Raw genomic sequence first — 26,461 nt, forward strand, 5'->3', positions numbered from 1 at the left:
TACTTCTGGCTTTATGGTGGCTAATTGGAGTTATGAGTCTCATAGACTTTCCTGCCTGGGCTGGCTTTTTGAACTTTGATCCGAGGGTTAGGTAGGATTACAGGCATGAGCCACTGGACACTTGGCTAAAACATACATTTTAAGTGAAATGACAGAGTGAAAAGAAACAAACTCAGAGTGGTGGTAGGATAAAAGGAAATAAAAGAAAGATAAATCAATTTAACATCAATTATTTAATTTTAAACCTTTCATGTTAATTTAGGCCATAGCCCATGTCACAATTATGTAGTTGCCATTACCTTTTGCCAAAAGCTTCTTAAATTCATAAGTAGCTCATCCACAACCATCTTGATAATGATTGTATCACAAATGTCAATGCCAGCTATTAAGGGAATTTTTTTAACATGTGCAACATCAACAGCTATTTTTTTTCTGAATGTTTTCTATGTTTAACAGGTAGAACAAAAAGGAGAGAGTGAGTGAGAGGAGAGAGAGAGATCCCATCATCCTTACAGAAAGCAGTTTGTACCACAGAGATGTCAAGACCCAATCTCCATGAGAACTACACCTGCTCAGGTAAATTCAGCTACTTCATGTGCTAGGTTACTAAAATAGTAAAGTAGTTATTCAGCCATTTTACTTAGAAGTCAGAGTTTCACCTGACTTTTTTGGAGGGAAGGAGGAGAAAGAGAGGTACTGGGCCTTGGGACACCATGTAAGTGCTCTACACTGAGGTACATCCCCAGCCCTTAGTTGTTGGGTTTTTAAAAAATTCTCTTTAAGTAGTTGTACAAAGGAGGTGTTTCTTTTTAAACAAAGCAGTTTATGAATACAGTGTAACTTGCTCAGTGTCATCCCACTTTGACCCACCCTTTTCCTTCATTTATTAATTTTGTGGTATACACAATGAATTCTTGACTGAATTCTCTCTCCTCTTTCCTCCCTTTACTCATTCTATCCCTCTCCCCTTGGTTTCATCTGTCTCTTACATGTACCCATTTCCTGAAAGCCCTTGTTTTTTTCTAGACAAGTTCTCATTATGTTCAAGCCCAGGCTGGCCTCAACTCTCAGTCCTTCTGCCTGTGTCTCTCAAGTGCTGGAATTACAGGTGTGCACCACCACACCTGACCTCCTGACTCCTTTCTAACATATAAAGGTCAGATACGTTGACATTGAAAATAATTACTAACATCCTGGACTCTGGGAGCTCACAGGTATGTAATGTTTCTAAGCCACTGGCATCCTTACTCATCTTGAGAATACATGCTACCTAGAAATACAGATTCTATTATAAAATCAGATGCCTGTGGCTTAGGAATAATTACTATTGTTTATTGTCATTCTATTTAGTAATAATAAAATTGCTAATCGAAATTTCTTGTAAATAGTTAAAATTCATTCATTGAGCTTAGCTCAAGGCCTGAGCTTAGTTCTGTGTCTTTCATAGAGAATCCTTTAGATATGCTTTTAGAAATTCTAAATGCATTTTTAATATAAATGCTTTCTTAATATTGTTCTTCTTTTCTAATGTAGAAAATTTAGAAGAGAAAAAGAGCCTTTATCACTCAACATTTAGAGCCATTTAGGTTCAACAACATTTAATATTGCTGAAACATTAATATTTTGTCATTAAGGTATATAGGTGTATGTCTATGGGTGTGCACATGTGTGTTGTGTGTTTGGTTCACTCTTTTTAATATAAACCGCAGTTTAACATAAACTACATTTTAAATGAAAAGAGAAACAATGAGAGCAAACCTACAGGTGAGAACAATCTGGCTTCTTCAAATTAGACCCACATTTAAAAAAAAATCCTCAGCATAAGCTGACACTAGTGGCTCACACCTGTAATCCTAGCCACTCAGGAGGCTGAAATCTGAGGATCACAGTTTGAAGCCACCTCCAACAGAAAACTCGTGAGACTCTTATCTCCAATAAACTATTCAAAAACCAGTAGTTGGAACTGTGACTCAAAGTGGTAGAGCACTGGCCTTGAGCAAAAAGAGCTCAAGGACAGCACCCAGGACCTGAGTTCAAGCCCCAGCACTGACAAAACAACAACAAAACCCCTCGGCATTTGGTATCACCTGCTGAACAATACTACGACTTCGTGGGGTTGCCTAACCAGCTTTTTCCCTTAGCCCTGGTTCTCAGACTCTAGCTCAGCTTTTCTAATCTGTCAGTTTGCACTAATGAAAGGCACCAGTTGCCAGCCTTGGTGGCTTTTCTGAAATTGACCTAGTTCAAAGCAGACTGGGTATCAAGGGGCTGTTCAGTTTGCAAATCTTAAGTCATAAAATAAGGGCTACATTGTCTTAGAGTGGAAATAGGAACAGAAACTTAAAGAAGCTGCCAGAGCAGAAACCAAGAACACATATAGCTTCATTATAGGCCCCAAGAATTTCCTCTTTATTTTCACTATTTCATAGAGGTAGCTTCGATCTGCTGTGTCCTTTTCAGTCAAATGAAAATGCCAGGAAATGTCAGACATGACCTTGGCAGCAGATCAGCAGGCACCCTGGAAACATCCACAATGTCCTTTGACCCTGGATAATGTCCCTACTTTTCTTTCTACTTCTATCTCTGCTCTAAAAATCTCTGTGATTTCTTTTCTATTTTGATGCTAATGGGTCAAGTATGGAAATAATTCTAAAAATAGCATCCTAGCCACAGTATTTGTGGCTCACACCTGTAATCCTAGTGTTTCAGGATCTGAGATCTGAGGATCATGGTTCAAAGATAGCCTCAGCAGGAAAGTCCACGAGATGCTTATCTGTAAATACCCACCAAAAAGCTGAATGTGGAGCTGTGGGTCAAGTGGTAGAGCACTAGCCTTGAGCAGAAAAGTTTAAAAACAGCACCCAGGCCCTGAGTTCAAGAACCAAGACTGGTGAAAAAAAAGTAGAAGTCCATGTTATTTAATTGTGCAATAGTTTATGTGAATCTCTCTTTAGGCTAAAATAGAGATTACATAGACTGATGAAGGCAGGGTCCATAACATTTTTGTTCATGGTTGTTTCTTTAGTGTCTGACAGAATTCTACACACAGGTATGTGTGCTAAATAAATATTTCTTGAATAAATAGATGAATGACTAAATAGATACTTGGGGATTTGTAGCTTCTCTGTAGTTCTTTAAAATCAGTCATTCTTTCCTAATTTGTCTTAATAGCTAGGCAATTTTCTTGTTTTGATTTTTTTGGGTTTTATTTTGGTTTCAGACCTGTCCTGGGGCTTGAACTTGGGTCTTGGGAGCTGCCTATGACCTTTTTTGCTCAAGGCTGGCACTCTACTCCATGAGCCATAGCCCTACGTCTGGCTTTTTTGGTGGCTAACTGGAGATAAGCGTCACACAAACTTTCCTGTCAACTCTCAACTGTGATCCTCAGATCCCAACTTCCTAAGTAGGATCACAGGTATGAGCCACTGGCACCCACAAGCTATGCAGTTTTCATTGCAGAAAAATAGCAAACAAACCTTTACTAGAACTTAACATTAAACTTAGTTGGTTCCATTAAATAGACTGTTAGGTTATATGAAATGTAAGAAAACACAAAGAAAGAGAACAATAGTAATTATCATTGACTTATACATCCATACCTGGAGCCTGAATAATACTTTTTTAAACAAGGAAAAAAATGCATCAGTCCTTTGTACATGTCATGAATAAGTTTCACACTCTATTTGGCCAATAGACCTTTGTCTCTCACTGAACCATTGCCAGTTTGGTAAGACCACAGGTTTTTGTAGGAATAATGTAAGATGACAAAATTTTGTACTTTATCCATGTAGACTTGTGACACATACCAGTATATGAAAAATCTTAAAACATTTAAAATAGAAAAGAAGCAGTAATTTCATTTTTCCTCCATCAACTGTATCTACTTGTATTAATAAGGGCTAAGTTAAACAACAATCTGGAAGAAAAATGGGGACTGACTGTTCAAATCATCTTTGTTAGGGTTCTAAGCTTAATTTGCTTTGTGGAATGATGGTTTTGGGGGGGATTTTCTGACATGTGTGGACCCTCACCATCACCAACATACTTCTCTTAAGCATCATCTAAAATATAGCAATGTTCACCATTAACAAGCATTCATATTTGTAAGTGCTACAGACTAGGAATTGACAAATAGTTCTTGAAGTAAAGCAATAAAAAGGCTGATGGGAAAAGATCCTCCCATGCTGTATATATAAATACCAAAAGCCCAAGGATAGTTTCCAACCATAGGAGGTGTTATTAAAATGACATTGGTGAAATGCAAAAGGATCTGGAGAAAGTGCTTTGCATAGTGAAATTCTTGCAGGCTCTCAGATATTGAGAACCTATTTGTAAAACTGAGTTATATAAATAATTAACAGTAAGAAAAATAAAGCCTATGTTTTTCTACAGAAATTGAATGAATTATCGAAATTTGAGAAGGTGTTAACAGTCTTGGAAATATGAATTCTTTGGGTTTTTCATTTCCACTGTGCAAAGCTAGTGTGGGATATTTCAACCATACTGTCAAATAATCTATGCATAAATTGGAGAGAACAGTTCCACTGAAAGAGTTGCTTTATATATTTTTTTAAAGTACTGTATCCAGTTTAAAAATAAACTCACCTTGTACATGCTTTCTTATTTCCCTGTCTTAATTAATTCCTCAAGTTAATTTACTTTCATCCAAACACTTGTCAATGGGTAGATCATAACATCCCATTCAAATCTAGTAATGAATTTAGGGCAATGTGATTAAAATGATCCTTACAAAGGGAATATAATATTATATTTGCATTCAGAATAAATTGTTTAAGTCTGCATAGCTTGTAATAATCATAATACTACCTTTATCCCCCCACCCTTATTTTTTTGTTGCAGTTCTGGTGTTTAAATTCAGGGCTAGTACTCTACCACTTAAGCCAACCTCTGCTTCCAGCTTTTTTTGTGGTTAATTGGAGAAAAGAGTCTTAGGGACTTGACTGCTCTGGTTGGCGTTGAACCCTGATCCTTACATCTTAACCTCCTGAGTCATTGGTGCCCAGCAATTTACCCTTGTTTTATAGTACCAAAGGTATTATGGAGTTTTAAAAGGTAAAACATTGGCAGCAGCCCTTTAAAAAGTACATAGACACATTAAAATATGTTTTTAAACTTTTATTTGAATTAGTTTGCCTTGTTTGAAGAATTTAAGCAATTCAAATTCAAAGTCTTCAAAGATGAGGTGATGTTGCCTACCATAACAATAAGTTATTGGTGGTAGAAACCACCTAGAATTTTAAACTTGAAGTGGACCCAAGTTTTCATGTGTAAACAATGAAATACAGTCCTACTCATTGAAAGAGTGAGAATAAAGGCATGTGACCTCTATGTCCTCCCATATGTGGTGCAATTGCAGCTTCCTTTGTCATTCTAACACTTTATTACTTGTACTAGATTTGATCGTTGTCCCAGACCAAAAAAATTTGAGCAAAAGTACTTATTAGTTCTTTTCTTTCTTACTAAACCTAAACCTTTCTAAAAGTTTTACATGTTGTGTTTAGTTTTCAGTTCACTTACAATTTAACTTCATGTATAGTTTAGAGACATATTCAGCCCCAGTTGGTACCTGTGTGGAAAATCAGCTGTTCCAGCTCCTCCTTTCTTTTCAGGTGTCTTGCTAATATTATCTTATTCATCCTTGCTGCTTAACACTTTCATACAACTTAAAACCAACTGGATGCCAATGGCTGATATTTATAAATGATTTTTCGGTCCACTGAGATGATCTCACAGTTTTTCCTTTTTATCATTATATGTGCTATACTGCACTACTAAAATTTTCTAATTTTAAGCTCTTTGTGTTCCTGAGATAAAATGTACTTCTTAATATTATTATGATAGTAGTAGTAGTATTTTTGGTGTCCTGGGGTCTGGATTTTCACCTAGGCATACCTGAACCTCCATCTGCCTACTCTAGACTTCTCATTGTGTTGGAATCACAAGTACACACCACTGGATCCAGCTTCCATTGGTGGAATTATTTACGGCCAGGCTGGCCTGGAAGCCTGTTGCTCTCAGTTCTAGTTCTCTTTATTTTCAGTTTAGTGATTGATTAAGAAGAGGTCTTGTGAACTTAAAAAAGTCTAGCCTCAAACTCAATTCCTGTCAGATTATAGGCATAAGCCACCTATGCCAAGTTTACTCCCTATTGTTTTGATGCTTTGGTTTTCACCCTATTTTCATTCTTAATGCTAAAGTCTTTTTTTTGCCCCCTGCTCTTGATGCATTTTGCTAGTGGTTTACCAAAGATTTAACTAGGTTTTGTTGATCAAATCCATTGCAAATTTTAATTTTCTTCGTTAATTTGTGTTCTTCAGTTTTTTAATTGGATTTTCTTTAGAATTAATATGTTGTTCTTCTCTAAAGTTAAGTTGAAGGCGAGGATCATTTATATTCTAGCCTTATTCTTTGTCAATACAAGTATTTCTTACCCTCTAAAAACCCCAATTACCCATCAATTTTGACATGCAAATTTTCTATTATTATTTGGTCCTGGTGGATATTGAGATAGGTCTCATGGGATGAAATGTGAATAGGAGATCTTGCATTTGCACAATGCTCAATCAAAGCTACTTTAAGAGCTAATTTTTCTCTATACCCTTGAAACTCAGAAAATCCTATGATTCTTCTGATCTCTCACATGTCTAGCCACTAATAAAGAAACAAATGAATAAAACGATCTTAGTTTTGTAATTATTTAGTACAGTATAAAAGAAGAGTAAAGGCATCAGCATTCATTGATAGTTAAGTCTTTCATTTTCATAGTTCAAGTTTTCTGCAGTGGAAAATGTGAAGGTGATTGTTTCTTTTATTTATGCATTGCCTACCCTTGTTTCCTTCTTTCTAGATGGCTTCTAACTTCCCTAAGATTAATTTGGGGAAAAGGAGAGGAAATAAGGAACAAGGAAGGTCTTGTTTACTTAGTACTTCCATGAGATTATATAGGTCTTCCTTGGACACTATTCTTTCTTGGATGCTTTCATGGCCTGATTCAGTGTCACTACCCAAGGAGCCAGTCCCATTTTGAAGCCTCTCCTGACTTTCTTCCACCTTTGACCCACATCTGTTCCAGAGGAACTCTGCACTCTTCTGTCAGAATAAACTGAGAGTAAGGTAGTCTGAAAAGGATGGACTTTTTCTGAAATTCAGAGTAGCTATCCAGCCAACGAATTTGCTCTTCATGTCTAAATAGCCCACTGTCTCCCATAAATTCTAGGGAATCTTCAAGCTTTTCAACTGATGCTTTTGGAGATTCTTTTGCTTGTCTCAAAGTGAGGGAGTTACTGCAGGAGCCTCATCAAAATAATCTTGTGTTCTTCTGATCTTCCATTTATAGCTCTACCACATTTTTTTCTAATTTCTGTCATTTCAAAAAATCTGGCTTATAATTATATGCAAGTGTATTTTTACATTCCCCAACATATCATTTTAAAACAATATTTTAAAAAATGACTTCTAACTTACTTGATGGGATCAGAGAATATAATCTGTGTAAACATATGATTAAAAAGCTGTTGAGATTTGCTTTAAGATGTAGTTCATGGTCATCTTTTTCTTTACATATGTATAAAGATGTTGATTCTCTAGTAATAGGATAATGTGTGTGTGTGTGTGTGTGTGTGTGTATTTGAGAGTGCTAATCATGTAGTTCCCATCTACTTTTGTTTTTATTCTGTTAATTACTAGTGAAGAAGTTTGAAAATTTCATATTTGTGAACTAATCTAGTTTGGCCTTGAAATTCTGACAACTTTCATCTTTTGAGATTATTTTGTAGTAGGATGAAACCCCTTTTCTACCTCCTTGGCTAAAAAAGAAAGAATGTTCTTTATTATTATGCTTTTCTATATCTAGGGCTTTTTGTATTAAGATTTTGTCTTGTCGGAGACTAAGATTTTGAGCTATCTTGATGTTTCCCTTCACTATTGCTTTATTGCATGTGTATGTGTACGCATGTGTGTGTGTGTGTGTGTGTGTGTGCACATACACACGCTATTACTGGAGGGCTTGAATCCAGAGCTTGTACCTGAGCTTATTTGCTCATGGCGTTCTATCAAGTGGATCCACAATTCCACTTCCAGCTTTTTTGGTAGTTAAATGGAGATAAGAGTCTAATGGACTTTCCTGCCTGGGTTAGCTTCGAACCATGATCCTCTGATCTTTGCCTCTTGAGTAGCTAGGTTATAGGCATGAGCCTCTGGGGCCCAGTTACTTTATTGTTTTTTTTTTAACTTTACTTTCAATATTGCTTTTATTCTTTTAAGTTTATGTGTTGTAAGCAACATAAAGTTGGGCTTAAGCTTTTTTGTTTTTAATTTTTACCAAAATGAGAGTCTCCCTTGCCAGGCAAATTTAATCTAATATATTTATTGCTATTTTTAAACATAGTTTTTATTATTTTATACTTTTCTTTCATCAGGCTTTTACAATATTTCTTCCCTTTTCCTGCTATATTAGTCATTTTTTTTCTTATCTGTGACAGAATGCCCAACATGCCTTAAAGAAAGAAATATTTTGCTAGTAGTTTCAGAGATTCCAGTCTGTACTCCATGGCTCCATTGTTTCTGGCCTTTGGTGAGACAGAACATCATTGTACCAGAAGCATGTGATTCCATAGTGCTATGATGCTTGGCTTTGTCTGAAAATATTCTTGCTTTGCTCTAATTAAAATTTAGCTGCATATAAGCTCTGGGTTGGTATTTATGTTCACTTTGCACTTAGAAGTGGCTATCCTTCATTGTTTACTGAGAAATCTGTTGTTGTCAGTGAAGTTGTCATTCTTTCGGCAGACAGTCTGTCATTTGTAATGAATGTTCTCAAGATGTTTTGATACTTTCTTCTGAAATGTTCTTCAGTATGTCTAACTACTGACATATTTATACTGCATACAATTTACTATACTTTCTGACTCTCAGGATATCAGGTATTATCTCTTTAAACATTTTCTCCTCCTCGTCTCTCTACCTAGTATGTCAAGGCCTCCAATTATACTTTACCTTCTCTCCTCCACTCCTTTTTACCTTTTTTGTTTTCCATCTACTTTTTGAGGTCATTTTGTTAGATATTTCATAACTTTCTATTAATGTATGTTTAATGTGCTCTTCAACTTACAACTGGATTTTGATTTAATAAAATTTCCATTTATGTACATTTATGTAAGTTCTTTAAAATCTATTCAGTGCTTTTGGACAGTGCCTTTTATGATTTTCCCCTTATGCTTTCATATTTATTTATTTATTTATTCATTCATTCATTTATTTAGTGCAAGTACTAGGTTTGAACTTGGGGCTTCAGGCTCTCAGTTGGCTTTTTGGCTTTTTCCATTCAAAGCTTGCACTCTACCACTTAAGCCACATTCCGCACCTCTACATTTGGATCTATTTTGCTGGTTACTTGGCAATAAGAATCTCTCAAATTTGTCTGCCAGGGCTGGTTTTGAGACTTGGTCCTCAGCCTCCTGAGTAGCTAGAGTTACAAGAATGAGCCTCCAGAGCTTAGCTTCAATCTGATTTTTAAGAATGACAGTATTTTAATCACATTTATAATACCTGTAATAACCGAAATGATCTGGGTTCTGGGTTCTAGTTGTTGGTTTGGTTTTGTTGTTTGTTTGGGTTTTAGTTTTTGGTCATGGGGCTTGAACTTGGGTTGTGAGTAGTCCCTGAGCTCTTTTTCCTCAAGGTTAGTGCTCTGCCACTTTAAGCTACAGCACCACTTCCAGTTTTCTAATATGTAATTGGAGATAAAAGTCTCATGGACTTTCTTGACTGGTCTGGCTTCAAACAAGGATCCTCAAATCTCAGCCTCCTGAATAGCTAGGATTACAGGCATAAGCCACTTGCACCCAGCTGAGTTCTAGCTCTATTGCATGTTTCTTCTGCTAGCTCTTGTTTATGATGACTTGTTTCTATGTATATTTCACGTTTAGGATTGTGAATTGCTTCATGGAGCAATTAAAAAGCTTGAAAAATCTTTGTTTTAGCCTTTCTCTTTCTAAAGGGTGTGCTGATTTCTTAAGGGCAACTTGTAAGCAATTAAGCTGGCACTTCATTATGCTGCTATCTTTGTTTGGGGTTTCTTAGACTATGCAGATTGTGTAAATTCAAATCCTAAATCTGTTTGAGGGTATGGAAATTTTTCAGGTAAATTAACACCACCTATTAAAAAAAGATCCATTTCAACAGAGGACAGTCATTCTTCGTCATTCCCTTCTCTGTTATTCAGATTTTACTTAGTCCATTTCACCAAGGTGGTTAGCTTTCAAGTTTTCTGATTTCAAATAAGAGTTTCAAACACAGGACTTTATATGATCTTATGATCATGTGTTCAGATGGTTTGGTAACTGAGATGGATAATGCCTCCAGGGCAGTAGTGCTATATGTCACCTTAATAAAGCAGTGCTTAGTTCCCTTTTTCATGGCCTATGTGTATTTCATACAGTTTTTTTTTGAAAGGTCTGCTGTGTATTTGGAATTGTTTTCTAGAAACATTTTAACTAGTGGTTAGGGAATTTTTGGCTTTTTACTTGATATGGCATGAAATACTATATGAAGCAAAGTTACAGGCTTTAATTTTTCAAATCTGAAAATATCTTCTGTACATTTGTATAGATCTATTAGAATAAAGTGTACTACTCTAATCTGTACTGTATTATTTGCTATTAGTGACTCTCAAAGGGTTAGAGAACTAGAACTGATTCCTGAGCTTTCTTCAAGTTCTAACATTCATTCCATCTTTGAGGTAAAAATGGCAGTGGTGAATATGAAAGATGCAATATTCAGAATGTGGGCCTGTGGCATATTTCTAATACTATATAGCTTTCATATTACCTAGCTCAAGCCTTGACATTTCCTCACTTTGGGCAAGAGGTTTTTCATTGTTGTTGTGTGTTATTTTCAAAACAGTGGCAAAACACACAACTTAAAATTTGCCATTATTTACCATTTTAAGTATATAGTGTTCATTTACATGTAAAGTGTACATTTCAAATGTTTTCTGTGCAGTGTTGTAAACTTGAAGATTTAGGTCACTTATTGACAAAGGACACATCTTTTTTAATCTCCTTCCTCTTGTCCTTACCTCTCCTTCCTTCCTCCCTTTCCACTGGTTGAAACAATTGAGAGAAATGCTATAACATAAATTCACATAACTAAAATTCACGTTTCTTATGTTTTCTTATGTTCTTTCCATGTATATTTTTAGAATGTAGTCTAAAATCTAATTTAGGGAGGCACAATCAAGTATTAGCTAAAATAATAAGCTAAAACAATAGTTATACAGCATATAACTTTCTCCCTCATCCTTCTGGCCCCCCCCAAACTAGAGTTTGAACTCATGGTTTTGTGATTGGTTGGCAAGTACTCTACCCCTGAATTCTGCTTTCAATCCCAGCATGAAACCTTTTTGTTTGTTTGTTTGTTTGTTTTTTGTCAATCATGCCAGGGCCTGGACACTGTTCCTGAGCTCTTCTGCTCAAGGCTAGTGCTTGAGCAACCAGTTTCCTGGTGGCTAACTAGAGACAAGTCTAACAGACTTTCCTGCCTGGGCTGGCTTTGAACTGTGATTCTCAGATCTCAGCCTGCTCAATATCTAAGATTATGGGTGTGAACCACTAGCACCTGGCTTACTTCAAATTTTTAAATGGCTGCACTCCATTACAATAGCAAGATATATATTCTTTACTGTAACAAAGCACTGTTTTAAGATTTTTACTTAACCTATTTCTTACAACTGCCATTTTAGGTAGGTTACTATTTTTAGTTTCATTTTTATGATAATGGGTGTAGACAAGGAAGTAGATTGGGTTGACCAACATCTCCCATACATAGTGGTTGAGAGATTCTTCCTAAAATTTGTCTGGTTTTTAGTGAACAAGTGGTATTCCCCGTGAAGACTTCTATGAAAACATCCTAATTTTTAGTATCTGTCAAAGAATAAAGATCTCTTTGCAGAACAAACAGGTATGTGATCTTCCTAATCTGAGGCCATGTAGTAGACAGAGTTTTGTGTTCCTAATTCCTGGGACCTATAAATATTCCCTTACTTGGCAAAAGGACCTTGCTGATGTGATTAACGATGCAGGCCGGGAAATGGGAAAATTCTTCTAAATTATTCAGGTTAGTCTTTGAAAATCAAAGTCTTTCCCAGGGGCAATGAACAGGACACTTGGTTATGGAAGGATGGAAAAGATGCAACATCACTGTCTTCGAAGAAGACCATCATATAAGCCAATAAATGTAGACAGAAGCTGAAAAGGGCAAGGAATTCCAATTCCCTTCATCCTCTGGAATGGAATACAGCCCTTCTTACACTTGTTCTCAGCCTATGGAGACTCACCCATAGGGTTTCCAACCTATAGCACTATAGACAATCAGTTGTCTGTGTTGTACAACACATTCATGCTGTTAATTTTTTTTGAAGGCTTTTGGGCAAGTGGTTACAGACACAATAGGAAACAAATACAGGCTCATTCCAGCTACTTAAATTAATGAAATATTGTACAGTACACGGAAACATTTTAACACGTGCAGGGGCCGTTTTTGTCTTCATCTGTCATGTCTGGAAGAGCGTCAGATGGACAGTATCCGTTTAACTTGTGAGCAGTAAACTGCCCTGAAGATGCTCAGTCCACAGGGTTTGCTTAGCCTTCTCCCAGTGTGCTTCAAACACCACTGGTAACCTCGGATGCTGGAGGAAAACGCTGTGGCTTTTCACAGTATCTTGTGTGTAGGTCCCCTGTTTGGCGAGTGTGGTTGGTTTTGTACTGGTGGAAGTGATGGTTGACTCCAGGGTGTGAGCCCCACGTAGATGCACTGTGGGAGAGAACTGCTGGTCTCCTAAAGATACATGGTATCAAAGCCGCCACAGCCCGAACAACGACGGCTGCTGGCGGCCCCACGTCTTCGCTGCTCTTAAAATAAAGACTGAGCCAGCAGGGTCCCGCTTCTTCCCGCTGCAGAGTCCTCCACGGCCCAGCTGTGATACCATGCCACGCGATACTAACAACAACCGCGGAGCTTCCAGCCCTGCGCCTACTCCACGAAAAAAAACACCTCAGGCACATTGCCCCGCCCACATCCTCTCGCGACATCTCGTGGCGGGCGTGGGGGCTACTCCGAGTCATTCTCGCGGGATTTTCCGAACGAGGGTTGGAAGGGCTGTAGCCGGAAGCTCGGTACGGAAAGGGAGACCCGAGGTGGCGGTGGCTGGCACCGGTCCCTCCCCCGCGGTCGGTCGAAACGACGAGGTGGACACCCCCTTGCCAGTTTCACACAGCTTCCTGCGGCTCCGGTGTTGCCATTCCTCTCCAGGCTCCCTCAGGCGCCACCTTTGTGTCCTTCTCCTCCCCGTGCCTTCAGGCCCCATCGGGGCGATGGTGGGAGGGCGGCGGGGGGTGGTGTGGGCCGCAGTAGGCCCGCCCGTCTCCCCTCCTTTCCCCGCCGCTCGCAGGGTTGTGAGTGCTGCTGGGCCGCTGGGCCCCTCCCCCAGGCCAGATGGATCCTTCGTTCCCGAAGCCCCCCGCGGGAACGGCCCGCAAAGGTATGAGCTCCGAGCTCGCCTCGCTGCGCGGACACCCGTCTCTCCGGCCCCTCTTTGGACTGGGTTCTGCCAGGGCACTTCCGGTTGGGGTTGTACTCTGGTTTTGAGTGGCAGCTAGATTGTGAGCTGGAACCGTGAACCTGGATTGTCGAGGCAGACTACTCTTTGGATCTAAGCAATAGTTATCTTGCGGAGCAACTTTGGGTACTTTCCTCAGCTGTAAAGTTGGGATCGGTGACAGGTTCTTGTCTAAAGTAAATGAGATATGATGTGAGCTAAGCAATTAGGTGACTGCGTCTGGACCATAAATGTTCAGTAAATGTTAATGTGTGTATACATATATGTATATACATATATATGCGTGTGTATATGTACATCTCTGTATATATGTATATATATATTTTTTTTCTTTATGCCCCAGCCGTTAGTGAATAAATTTAAGTAGGTGAATAAAGATTGAGATATTTGAGCCTACATAGATGTTTTAACACCTGTAATGCTAGCTGCTCAGGAGGTTGAGAGCTGAGGATCACAGTTGGAAGCCAAATCAGAGAAACTTTCCTTCAATTAATCAGCAAAAACTGGAAGTGGAGGGTGTTGCCAAAGTGGTAGAGAGCCAGCTTTGAACTAGAAAGCTGGGAAAGAGCACAAGGCCTTGCTATTAAACTATTTATTAAGGAACCCCCACCCCCATTGAGGTATTTGTTCAGTTTATTCTTATTACACAAAACTTAATACATTATGTACCAGGGCACGGATTTATGTTCTGCCTCTAATAGGTCATAAGTACAGTTAAAGGAAGCTATGCTTAACTATCTTGGGATGCCCTTTTGTCTCTAAATAATTTCCAGTAGTAATAGTGATAGAACAAATTACTATGTATTGTAACTTCCTATATTATCACTATCCTGATTGTTTATCTACTTGCTTTTACTTTGAGAATGGCATCCATCTCATAAGTGATGAATTCAGGACTCAGAATAGGTAAGCAGTAAACCTGAGTTCTGAGAGCTAGGAATTTATAACATTGTAATTCAGTCTTAACACAGATATGAATACCTATACAAGTATGACAGGTGAAAACAAATGTGGATGCTAAGTGGAGATGATAGTGCTTGAGATGCTCATTCCTAAACCTAGTAAAAGAATTGGCCGCTTTGGAATGTAAGGTTAAGAGTGTTAGTGGAAGGGTCAGAAAACTCAAGGGCTTTGAGGTGATTTCATGTTTGAAGACTAGCAAGGAGGGCAATTTGGAATGAAAGAATAGAGACCCAATCATAAGGAGCATTACCGCCTTAATCCCTCATTTAATCCAACAGGAAATTATACCAATTTTAAAAGTTTTATTTGGGGGGGATGAGATGAGAGGTTTATCCTGAGTACAAACAAATCTGTTTGGTTCTAGCAATTATCCAAAATCTGAGACCAAAAAGATTTCCATAAATTGTTGTTTGATGTCCTTCAGGCATTTTCCATATGTTGAGCCACCTGAGAGGCTTTTCTTAGACTCCTTCCCTTTTAAATATATTTCCCAAGATTTCTTTCTCATACAACTATAGTCTCTGCTTCCAAAACACTTCTTACAGTTACATATTTGTTTGTGTACTTTATAGCATTGGCCTCTTTTACTGAGTATCAAAATTCTGTGAGACCAAGAAACTTTTCATTAATCAATTCAGCTCATGTTTATTGAGTTTCTTGTTCTGGGGATTAAATTTTGAACACTACTCATTTTTTAAAATTTATTTTATTATTATAGAGGTGATGTACAGAGGGGTTACATTACACAAGTCAGGTAATGAGTACATTTCCTTTCATACAGTGCCATCGGTTCCCTCATTCTCTCCCAGTCTCTCCTGTTTCCACCCACAAGTTGTATAGTTCACTTTCAATAATGTCCAGTGAGCTCCACTGCTGCACTTTTTCCCCTCTTAAGTTCTGTGGCTCCCCCTCCCAGAGATGTACACATGAACACATTATGTATAAGGGAGAAAAGACAGAACAATCAAAAACTAAAGTTCTGTTCTCACATGTTGGGAGTTTGTTTCAATATGTATATTATTTTATATAAATATGAAGAGGTACTTAGGTATTGGTCCTTTATGATTCTCTCCTAAGAGTACCCTCTTTTGATCTCATTGTATCTAGAATCCTGTATAATTTGTCATATCCCAGTGCATTTTAGATCTAACTTCCACACATCAGAGAGCACATGCACCATTTGTCTCTCTGATCTTGACTTACCTCACTGAACATAATTCTAGTTCAGTATTCTAGTTCCACCCATTTACTTTGCAAACTTCTTTGTAATGGCTATGTAAAATTCCATTATATGTAGGTACATTTTTTTTTAATCTACTCATTGATTGTGGAGCTTCTGAGCTGTTTCCATATACTAATTATTGTGAGTAGTGTAACAAGTGAACATAGATGTGCTGGTATCCATATCATAGCCTGGCTTATGGTGTTTAGGGTAGATGCCAAGAGTGGTATGGCTAGATTGTAGGGAAGGTCTATGTTTAGTTTTTTGAGGAACTTTCAGACTGATTTCCAGAGTGGTGGTACTAGTTTACATTCCCACCAGCCATGCAGTAGGGTTCCTTCCCACATCCCCACCAGCATTCATTGTCGTTAGAATTCAAAATGTTGGACACACAGCCAGGATAAGAATTATGGAAAACAAATTGTATACTCTTTTACACTTTATTACAGGAGAGTATCTGATATATTTTAAGAAAATAGCTCTATATTTGCCTTTTCTGATAGCAGTGGATAAATGAGATGCTAACTGTAAATGAATTTTGTAATTTTAATTTTCATCTTTATTGTTACAGATATGTGGCATCCAGGAGAAAGATGTCTTGCTCCTTCTCCTGATAATGAAAAACTTTGTGAAGCTAGTATAAAATCTATCACCTTGGATGAAAATGGGAAATCATTTGCAGTTATCTTATATTCAGATTTTCAAGAAAGGAAAATACCTCTTAAAAGACTTCAAGAAGTAAAATCTACTAAGGAATGCCCCAGAAATTTTATATTTGATGATGAAGATTTAGAAAAACCTTATTTCCCAAACCGAAAATTTCCGTCATCTTCTAAGGCTTTTAAATTATCTGAAGATGGAGACTCGATTCCTTATACTATTAATAGGTATTTGAGAGACTACCAAAGGGAAGGAGCCCAGTTTCTTTATGGACACTACATCCAAGGAAGAGGGTGTATTCTTGGTGATGACATGGGACTTGGAAAAACAGTACAGGTATTTATTTTCATTCATTTATAATTGAAATTCAGTGAGTTCATGGTATTCTGTACAAATTTGTTTGTAGTGCCACAATTGTTACGATGGGTATTTGTGTGGGTGTGTATTTGTTTTGTCTCATAAACTAGATAGTAAAGTCTCAAAATTAAAGGCAATGTTTCAGATACATTTTATTCTCAATGCTCATCCAATGATTGTTTTGGTACTTAGTATTAAAAATAATGTTTTGGAATAACTTGGCTTGATTTTACCTTATTCATTAGCAAGTTGCTAGGTCCAGCTCACACTCAACAGGAAGAGTAATAAGGTTATGAATACTAATGTTATGTATACCAAGAAGGATTATTGGGAGCCCTATTAGAAGCTGCCTACTACAGCTGCCTTAGATTTCAAAGAAATTTGTGATCCTAAAAGATTAGCATTTTTCAGTCTAGACTATACTAAGGAGTCATTCTGGAGTTTCAAAAGTGTTTGCCTAGTTTGTGATTAATCATTTTGTGTTTCCTTCCTAATAACTGAATTTAAGCTACCACCATGGGTTAGTGGAACTTAAAGCTAAGTGAAATCTGTCTGACTTTTATAAATAGCTTAATTGTGCTACTGCATATAAAGCTCTGCTGTGAAAAGCAAGGCAATGAGGCCCTTCAGTAATAATGGCATGTCATCATTTACCATACTGGGTGTTCTTTTAAGCCCAGACAATGCAAGGAGTCAGCAGCATGGGAGGTAGTACATAATTGTTTGTGGAATGAATGAATTTACTTTTACAGCAGACTAGGTAGGAAGAATAAAGAAAGGAGCTTTCAAGAAACTTACCTGTGACCAACATTGCTACTGGAAATTAAAGAAGTAAATAAAGCTCTGCTATTACTTCATTTATGTTTTCTTTTATTGTTTTTGCACAGGTTAGACTGCTACACTTCTTTGACTAGTCAATATATGTTCGTCTTCAAACCAGAAGCTTAGTGCTACAAAAATAGGGGCAGTTTGAAAATGACCACCTTATACTATAAATACAACACAAATTCTTATGCATACTTAGTCTCAAAATTGATACTCATCTTTCATGCTTGTTTTTAAAAAGCATGTTTTAAAAATCCCTTTATTTTCCATTTTTATAAGGTTAGTTTTGAAGTGACTGATTGTAACTGCACTATTTCATATTACCTGACATGCTGACCATTGGGAGGCTTTGTTCTTGGATATTCTATGCTTTGTATGCTCTGAAAGTTGTGAGTCATTTTTTTAAAGATCAGTAAATAGGGGCTGGGAATACGGCCTAGTGGCAAGAGTGCTTGACTCCTACACATGAAGCTCTCGGTTCGATTCCCCAGCACCACATATATGGAAAATGGCCAGAAGGGGCGCTGTGGCTCAGGTGGCAGAGTGCTAGCCTTGAGCGGGAAGAAGCCAGGGATGGTGCTCAGGCCCCGAGTCCAAGGCCTAGGACTGGCAAAAAAAAAAAAAGATCAGGAAATAGTTTGCATGCTAATTTTGATACTGAGCTTGATTTCTTTGAAACTCAGGCATCTACTTCTTTGGTTATTTGGTTATATGTAATTGAGAGTAATTATCTACACATAAAGGTTGTAATGAAGATTGATTTAAGGAAATATTTGTAAAGATAAAATGACCTATCTGAAGAAATGTAAAAAATGGTTATATGAGTTCATTAGAATTTCAAAGTGTTCTAGAGTTAGATGATAATAAAAATAGACAGTTATTTGCTGTTTAGACTATAGTTTCAGTTTATTTCATTCACTTTTTTTTAATATTCCTTTTACATTCTGGCTTGTCATTGTTATAAAATTGAACTTGTTTTTTATCAAATAGTTTCCTAATTCATTTTTTGAAGTAGAAAAGTAGGTGAATTTGATGTTTTATTTTCTGCAAGGATGAGGATTACAATGTCCATTTTATGTGGCAGATAAATCATTGGTGTTTTGGGGATTTTTTGCCAGTCATGGGGCTTGAACTCAAGACCTGAGCACTATCCCTGGCATCTTTTTACTCAAGGCTATCACTCTACCACTTGAACCACAGTGCCACTTCTGGCTTTTTCTATATATGTGGTGCTCAGGAGTTGAACCCAGTGCTTCATGTATATCAGGCGAGCACTTTACCACTAGGCCATATTCCCAGCCCCTGATCATTGGTGTTTTGAAAAGACCTATTTTGCTGGACTTCAAGAGGCACAAGCCAAACATGGTGTAGGTGAAAATATGGTGGGAAAAGTGTATTTACCTCCTCAAGAAATGTGGCTTTGAAAGAGTTCAAAGTGACCCAAGAGTAGCCTAAAATATATGGGATTTGGGGAGTTTTTGTTCCTGGTGGTGTGGTTTGTCACATAGTTGGAGATAGAAGAGATTTGAGTATTTTTTAAGTGAATATGTGAGAATTAACAGTTGTTTGATACCCTTGCCAAAATGATTTTGTCAGTTCTTTCAGTCTTAACACTTCTGTTGGGTATAGTTATATATGTATGGTTCTTTGTGCTCTTTGTACTATTTTTTGAGGAATTTATAGTACAGTAAGCCATACAAATTTAGTGGAGAATTTGGTTAAATTTTATAGTCATATATACCTCTAAAATGATCACCATTTATCTCAACCAAGATATGGAACCTACCATTATCACCAACATTTCTCATGTCTATTTGTGCCCATGATATATTCAACACCAATAATTCATCGTGTACAGTTTTTATTTTAGTTGGACTAAGAAATTAAAGGTACTTGGGAGGGAATCCAAGTACAAGGACCTAGATTTCTATAAAAATTTCTTTAAATGTGTAGAATTCTCACACCTAATTCAAGAAATAATCTCTTCTATACATTTTCATGATGTTCACTTAGCTATAATAAACAATTTTAACTAAAGTATGTAGGTTTGGGAACCTGGCCCATGGTAACTAGAGAGCTCACTGATAGAGTAGAAAATGGTCCCTTACTATGAAGCATTCATTCTCAAAAGTGTGATCTTTGGATCACCAGCAGTAGTGTTGCTGGGTAACTTAGATTTTTAAATTCTTGGCTTTCATCCCAGATGTACTCAATAGAAACTCTGGATCTTGGGGTGGAAGCTGGCAATTTATGTTTTAACAAATCCTACAGGTAATTCTGAAATTTGAAAACTTTTGCTCATACTCTATTTTTCAGAAGGGATAGAAAACCAATTAATCTAATGAGTGTAGTGTAAGTTTCTTAAGAGTGTTTATTCTATGAATTTTTATACAAAAGTTAGCATTCATTCTTTTTTTTTTTTTTTTTGGCCAGTCCTGGGCCTTGGACTCAGGGCCTAAGCACTGTCCCTGGCTTCTTCCCGCGTAAGGCTAGCACTCTGCCACTTGAGCCACAGCGCCGCTTTCTGGCCGTTTTCTGTATATGTGGTGCTGGGGAATCGAACCTAGGGCCTTGTGTATCCGAGGCAGGCACTCTTGCCACTAGGCTATATCCCCAGCCCAGCATTCATTCTTTCAATAGAAATTATTAAATTATTAGAAATTGAAAAAAGCTGGGTATCAGTGGTTCATGCCTATAATCCTAGCTGCGCAGAAGGCTGAAATCTGAGGATCAAGGTCTGAAACCAGTTGGGGCAGTCAAATCTGTGAGACAGATGGAACTGGAAGTGTGGCCCAAGTAGGACTCAGCTATGAGCAGAAAAGGCTAAACGAGAGTTGAAAGCCCTGAGTTCAAGCCCTACTAACACACCCCCACCCCCCAACCACCACCAACAGAAATAACATTAGAGATTTTTTCTCCAGCTTCTTCAAAAATGAAGAAACTCAGGCTATAGAGACAGAAAATGACTTACCAATATATTGCAAAAAGTAATCCAATTCATTCAGATTCTAGATCTTGTTCACTCTCTATACTTTTATTGCCTGTATTTTTGTAACTTAAGGGGTACTCTTAATTAACTACCTTTTATTGAGCTTTAATTAACCATTCATTCAATCTATTGACATTTATTCATCTCTTTCTGAGCTAGGCTCCAAATGTGGTAGTACAGGTTAGCCTGCCACAAATGCACATGATCACTACCTTTCCACAGTTCAGTGATGATAAAAAACAAGTGTGTAGAGCCAAGTGATGTTGCTTTAATATAAGTAGAATAGCTAACAGGGAGGAGCTGGCATTGCCAAGGAATGCTCCATAGTGAAGTTGATATATATGATATATAACCCCAGGGAAGTTGATATTTTTATGTTTTACTTGAGGACTAATTTCAGCAGTAGCAACTAGGACTTTTTGTGGTTTTTTTTTTTTAATTCTGAAGTACTGAAGTAATTCTCAAGTATTGAAGATAGTACTTGAGAGGTTTGTCTCATAAAGCAAATAATTCAAATAAAGTGAATCAAAATAATGTTTTTTAAATTTTAGTTTAGAAAATGGCTTTCACAGGTACATAGTCTTAAGGATTACTATTAGGCAAGTACAAAGTGATGTGGCTTACATATTTTTTCTCTATCTGCTATGTGAAGAAGATGAATTACTATTGTATTTATTGAGCAGGAGAAATAGAATTTTGCAAATGATAAATACTTCTTTGAATGTTTATGTATCATTAAACATTACATTATCAAGGATGTCTTTCCTGAAGGTTACTTTATTTTCAAAAGGCATATATAGTAGATCTCAAGCCTGAGAGAAGTAATGGGATTGCTGATAGTTAAAGCTCTTTTAGGCTACTTTTAATACTAGTTTTAAAATAGTACAGTGTGTAGTAGATTGAAATTTTTACTAAAATTTGAAGATTATTTGAGTCACAGGCCAAACTTTCTCAGAAATGTATTAGGAACTATTAGTAAGTAAATATTAGAATATATACAGTAATATTTTAATATTTTATTTGTGGAGAAAATGCCATGATATCCAATGTGAAATGTTAATTAATGCCCCGAGCTCCAAGTTCTTTAAGTAGAAACAAAAATATCCTGGGATTTTAAAGACAAGGTTGTATTTTCTGGTTTGGCCTGTGGTTCAGACTTTAGGAATAGAGCTTTATAAAGAGAGATAAGCTCAGTAGACGAGTGGATCAGGAAAATGTGGTACATATACACAATGGAATTCTATGCCTCTATCAGAAAGAGCGACATTGCCCCATTCGTAAGGAAATGGAAGGACTTGGAAAAAATTATACTAAGTGAAGTGAGCAGACCCAAAGAAACATGGACTCTGTGGTTTCCCTCATAGGGAATAATTAGTACATGTATAGGCTAGTCACAGCAGAGGATCACAAGCCCAGTAGCTATACCCTTATGAACACATAAGATGATGCTAAGTGAAATGAACTCCATGTTATGGAAACAAGTGTTATATCGTTGTAATTATTTTCAACATGCCATGTGAAACCGTAGCTTTTTTTGTTTCTCTTGTATTCCCTTCCTGTGGTTGTACCCCCGCTGTCACTGAATCTCATCTGAGTACCCTGTATACTGTGTATACGTGTATTAGAACTAGGGAAGGGAAAGGGAATATCAAAATCGAGAGACAGAGGATAAAAAGACAAATGACTCCAAGAGCAATACTTATAAAAGTAACCATTTGGTGTAAACCAACTGAACAATTCATGGAGGGAGAGGGGAAAGGGGATGGGGGAGGGGGGGCGGGGAATGAGGGAGGAGGTAACAAGTTGAACAAGAAATGTACTCACTGCCTTATGTATGAAACTGTGACCCCTCTGTACATCACTTTTACAATAAATAAGTAAATATTAAAAAATAAAGAATCAATTTTTTTTTTTTTTTTTTTTTTGGCCAGTCCTGGGGCTTGGACTCAGGGCCTGAGCACTGTCCCTGGCTTCTTTTTGCTCAAGGCTAGCACTCTGCCACTTGAGTCACAGTGCCACTTCTGGCCATTTTCTAGATATGTGGTGCTGGGGAATTGAACCCAGGGCCTCATGTATACGGGGCAAGCACTCTTGCCACTAGGCCATATATCCCCAGCCCCAAGAATCAGTTTTTTAAAAAAGAAAATTTAAAATGCATAAACAGTAAAAAACAAAAGGGAGAGATAAGCTAAGGCTTCCTTTCAAACAGCATGTTTTGTGTGTGTTTTCTTTTTATTATTATCTTTAGTTGTACAAAGGAGTTGCCATTTAGCAAAGCAGTTTATGAATATAGTGTATCTTGATCATTGTCACTCCTTTCAACATTATCATCCATCCCTCCCAACCCACTCCTTCCCTCCTTTTTCTTAATTTTGTAGGATACACATTAGATTCTTGACTGCATTCTTCCCCTCTTCTCTTCGTCATTGTGCTTTATTGCATAAACTCAGGGCCTGGGTGCTATTCTTGAGTCTTTTTGCTAAAGGCTGGCACTCTTACCACTGAGCCACAGCTCCACTTCTGGCTTTTTGCTGGTTAACTGGAGATAACAATCTCCCTGATTTTCCTGCCTGGGCTGGCTTAGAACCATGATCCTCAGATCTCAGCCTTGTGAGTAGGTAGGATTATAAACATGAGCCAGCAGTGCCTGGCTGATGTACCATTCCAAAGCATTCTCTCCACCTTTTTATGTTCTAGGAGATGAAAAGTGAGAAACATGGGTATCTTTTCCTTTTGTCTTGTAGGAAATAGACTGTTTTGCTAAGGGAAGGTGGTTGCACTGCTTCCTAACCTCACTCAGGTTTATACTCTGTGTTAGGAGCTGAATGTATGTAAGAAAGATGTACTATAAAAGTGTTAGCTTGGGCTGGGAATGTGCCTCAAGTGGTAGAGTGCTTGCCTAGCATGCATGAAGCCCTAGGTTCGATTCCTTAGTACCACCTAAACAGAAAGCCAGAAGTGGTGCTGTGGCTCAATTGGTAGAGTGCTAGCCTTGAGCAAAAAGAAGCTCAGGGACAGTGCCCCAGGCACTGAGTTCAAGCCCCAGGACTGGGAAAAAAATTACAAAACAAAAGTGTTAGCTTGACAGAGTTTAGAAAGGAATGACTTCAGAAACAAAAAGCTAGCCAGTGCCAGTGTCGTATGCCTATAATCCTAGCTACTCAGGAGGCTGAGATTTGGGAATCATGGTTGGAAGCCAGCTGAGGCAGGCAAGTCCATGAGACTCTTAGCTCCAATTAACCACTCAAATACCAGAAGTGCTGCTGTGGCTCAAGTAGTAGAACCTTGAGTGAGGGAGCTCAGGGACCATGACCACCACCAACAACAAAAACTCCAAAACAAAAAGCTTTCCCAGAGTACATTTCATGCTTGAAATGCAGGTTTAAGCCTCTTCCAGAGGTGGCGGACTTAAATATTTTGGTTTGTCCTTTTTATCTATCTGTAAGCAGTTTTACAGCATAATAAAGCATATTCTTTTTTTTTTAGATTAGTTTTGTGAACCTTCCTTTCAAGTTTGTCTTTCATCTTTTGTGAATTAATGTTTTTGGTTGTGTTTATTTTTTTGCTAGTCCTGGGACTTGAACTCAGGACCTGGGCCCTGTTGCTGAGCTGCTTTTGCTCAAAGCTAGCAATTTACATGGTGCTGAGAAATCGAACCCAGGGCTTCATGCATGCTAGGCAAGCACTCTACCACTAAGCCACATTCCCAGCCTGAATAATCCTCTGTGTGTCATTACTTTGCTCAAAATATGTTCCCTTAGCTTTAGAGTTGAGGTGATGTTGTCTATCCCTGGGTTTGTGAAGAGTTGGATTAATAGATAGATTAAATATATTTGTACTTTGAATTTTGATAGACTGTCAACTTGCCTTCCAGAAATACTGAACAATGGAGAATCTCTTCCATTTCAGAGCGATGTATCTTTTTCATTTTCTTCAATATATGTTTTTTTGGACTGCTTTTAAGGCACTCTGTTTTACCCTTTCATGAGTAGTTCTTTCAGTGTTCTTCTTAAGAAGTCTTTCTGTATTCCTAGCTTATGAAGATAGTCTAGTTATTTTTGTTTGACCTTAGATTCCCAGGCTCTCTGGCACTGATGGATGTGTGTGTAAGGCAGGCCTCTTAAGTTCATTTTTTTCCCCATAGATGCTTAATTGTCTTAGAAGTTTTTATTAAAGACCATCTAATTCCATACTTTGCTACATGCACGCCACCTTTGTTGAAAATGTCCATGTGTTTAAGTCTGTTGCTGGTCTTTTATATTCAGTTTCTTTGTTCAATTTGACTATACTTATATCCAATATTGTGTTATAGACCTTTTTTTAAAATTTCTTGTCTATTTTTGTCCCTTTGTTTCTCCAGTGTTGCCATCAGTTTGTCAAGTTCCATGAAAAACTGTTTCAGGGTTTTGACTGAGTTTGTGATTTTCAGTTTTACGGAATTGCGTTGAACTTTGAGTAAAACTTGACATTTGAAGAGAATGACATTTCAGTAATCCATGAAATAGCATATTTCGTCCTGTATTTAGGGCTTTAATTCTTGCAGCAATGTTTTATAATTTGGTTTGAGGCCTTATACATACTTTGCTTGTTCTTTATTGTAATTTTAATGCTATTGTCAGTGTAGTTTTGATGCTGTCAGTGTATCTTTTTCTTTTAGTTTCTTAATTTTTTGCTCATAGTATATAAAACTAAAACTTATTTTTATGTATTGACTTTGTAATCTGCTACTTGCTAAATCCCTCACTTAGCCCCAGTACTTGTTTTGTAGATGTGTTAAGAGTTTTTGGGAAGAACAATTATGCCATTTACAAATACAGTTTTGCTTTTTTCTTGTTTATGCTTTTTTCTTTTTTTGGTGCTGTTCTAGGGTCTCAAATTCAGGACTTGGGTACTGTTCCTGATGTTTTTGTTTGTTTTGTTTTTTGCTCAAGGCTAGTGCTCTACCACTTGAGCCACCATTCCTCTTCTAGCTCTTTTGGTGCTTAATTGGAAATAAGAGTCTCATTGGTTTTCATGCTTGGACTGGCTTTGAACCACAGTCCTCAGGTCTCAGCCTTCTAAAAGTTATATTATTATTAGTTCTTATAGGGGTGAGCTACCTGTGCTGCCAGTGGCATTTTTAATCCTTGTTTTATTTTGTTGGCTAGGTAGAACCCTCCTGCAATTTGAAGCATTGAGAGCGTGACATTCTTACTCATTCCTGATTATGGGAGAAAGTGTTCAGAATTTCAGCATTAAGTATGTAGTAGGTATAGGCATCTCATAGTGTCTCTGATCAGTTTCAAGATATTCCCTTCTAGTTGCAGTTTCTAAGATTTTTTTCAATAATGAGTGTAAAAGTTTTTGAAAATTAGTTAAATTACCTTAAGATGTCTGAGTTTATTAGGACTTTCTGTTTCTTACCCTATCAGTTTTGGTAAAGTATATTATTCAGAGAACTAATTTGACTGTTTTGTCTAAGCTCTCAAATTGTTAGCATAAAAGGTTGTTTATGATACTTTATTATTAATTTAATGTTTGAATAATCTGTGTGGCACCTGTGTATACACAGATAAATGCATAGAAACAATATATATTCTTCGCATTTTATTTTCTTGAGTAGCCTAGCTTGAAAGTGTTTATTTAGTTGATTTGTTCAGGCATTCAACTCAGGTTTCTCAGCTGTTTGTCTTTGATTATTCATTGCTTTTTACAGTTACCTTCATTCTCTTCTTTCTTTGTGTGCATTTTGCTCTTCATTTTCTACATTTAGAATTATGTAATGAATTTTATCCTAGGCCCTAAATTTCCCTCTAAACATTGGTTTATC

The 26,461-nt window shown here is 37.4% G+C and overlaps 1 protein-coding gene across 3 annotated transcripts in view; it reads left to right on the plus strand.

The window, feature by feature from the left end:
- The first annotated feature begins 13,179 nt into the window (after nucleotides 1-13,179).
- Ercc6l2 (ERCC excision repair 6 like 2) overlaps nucleotides 13,180-26,461 on the plus strand; it is an 84,484-nt gene continuing 71,202 nt past the window's right edge. For 2 of the 3 annotated variants that reach the window (XM_048331087.1, XM_048331106.1), the window contains exons 1-2: nucleotides 13,180-13,558; nucleotides 16,393-16,817. In XM_048331087.1, the coding sequence (XP_048187044.1) occupies nucleotides 13,513-13,558; nucleotides 16,393-16,817 (471 nt within the window). In that variant the 5' untranslated portion in view covers nucleotides 13,180-13,512. Of the gene's footprint in view, nucleotides 13,559-16,392; nucleotides 16,818-19,866; nucleotides 19,935-26,461 lie in introns of those variants that run through there. The other variant, XM_048331096.1, reaches the window with a different exon arrangement.

The sequence above is a fragment of the Perognathus longimembris genome, chromosome 1 (genome assembly GCF_023159225.1).
Source record: "Perognathus longimembris pacificus isolate PPM17 chromosome 1, ASM2315922v1, whole genome shotgun sequence".
Lineage (NCBI taxonomy): Eukaryota > Metazoa > Chordata > Mammalia > Rodentia > Heteromyidae > Perognathus > Perognathus longimembris.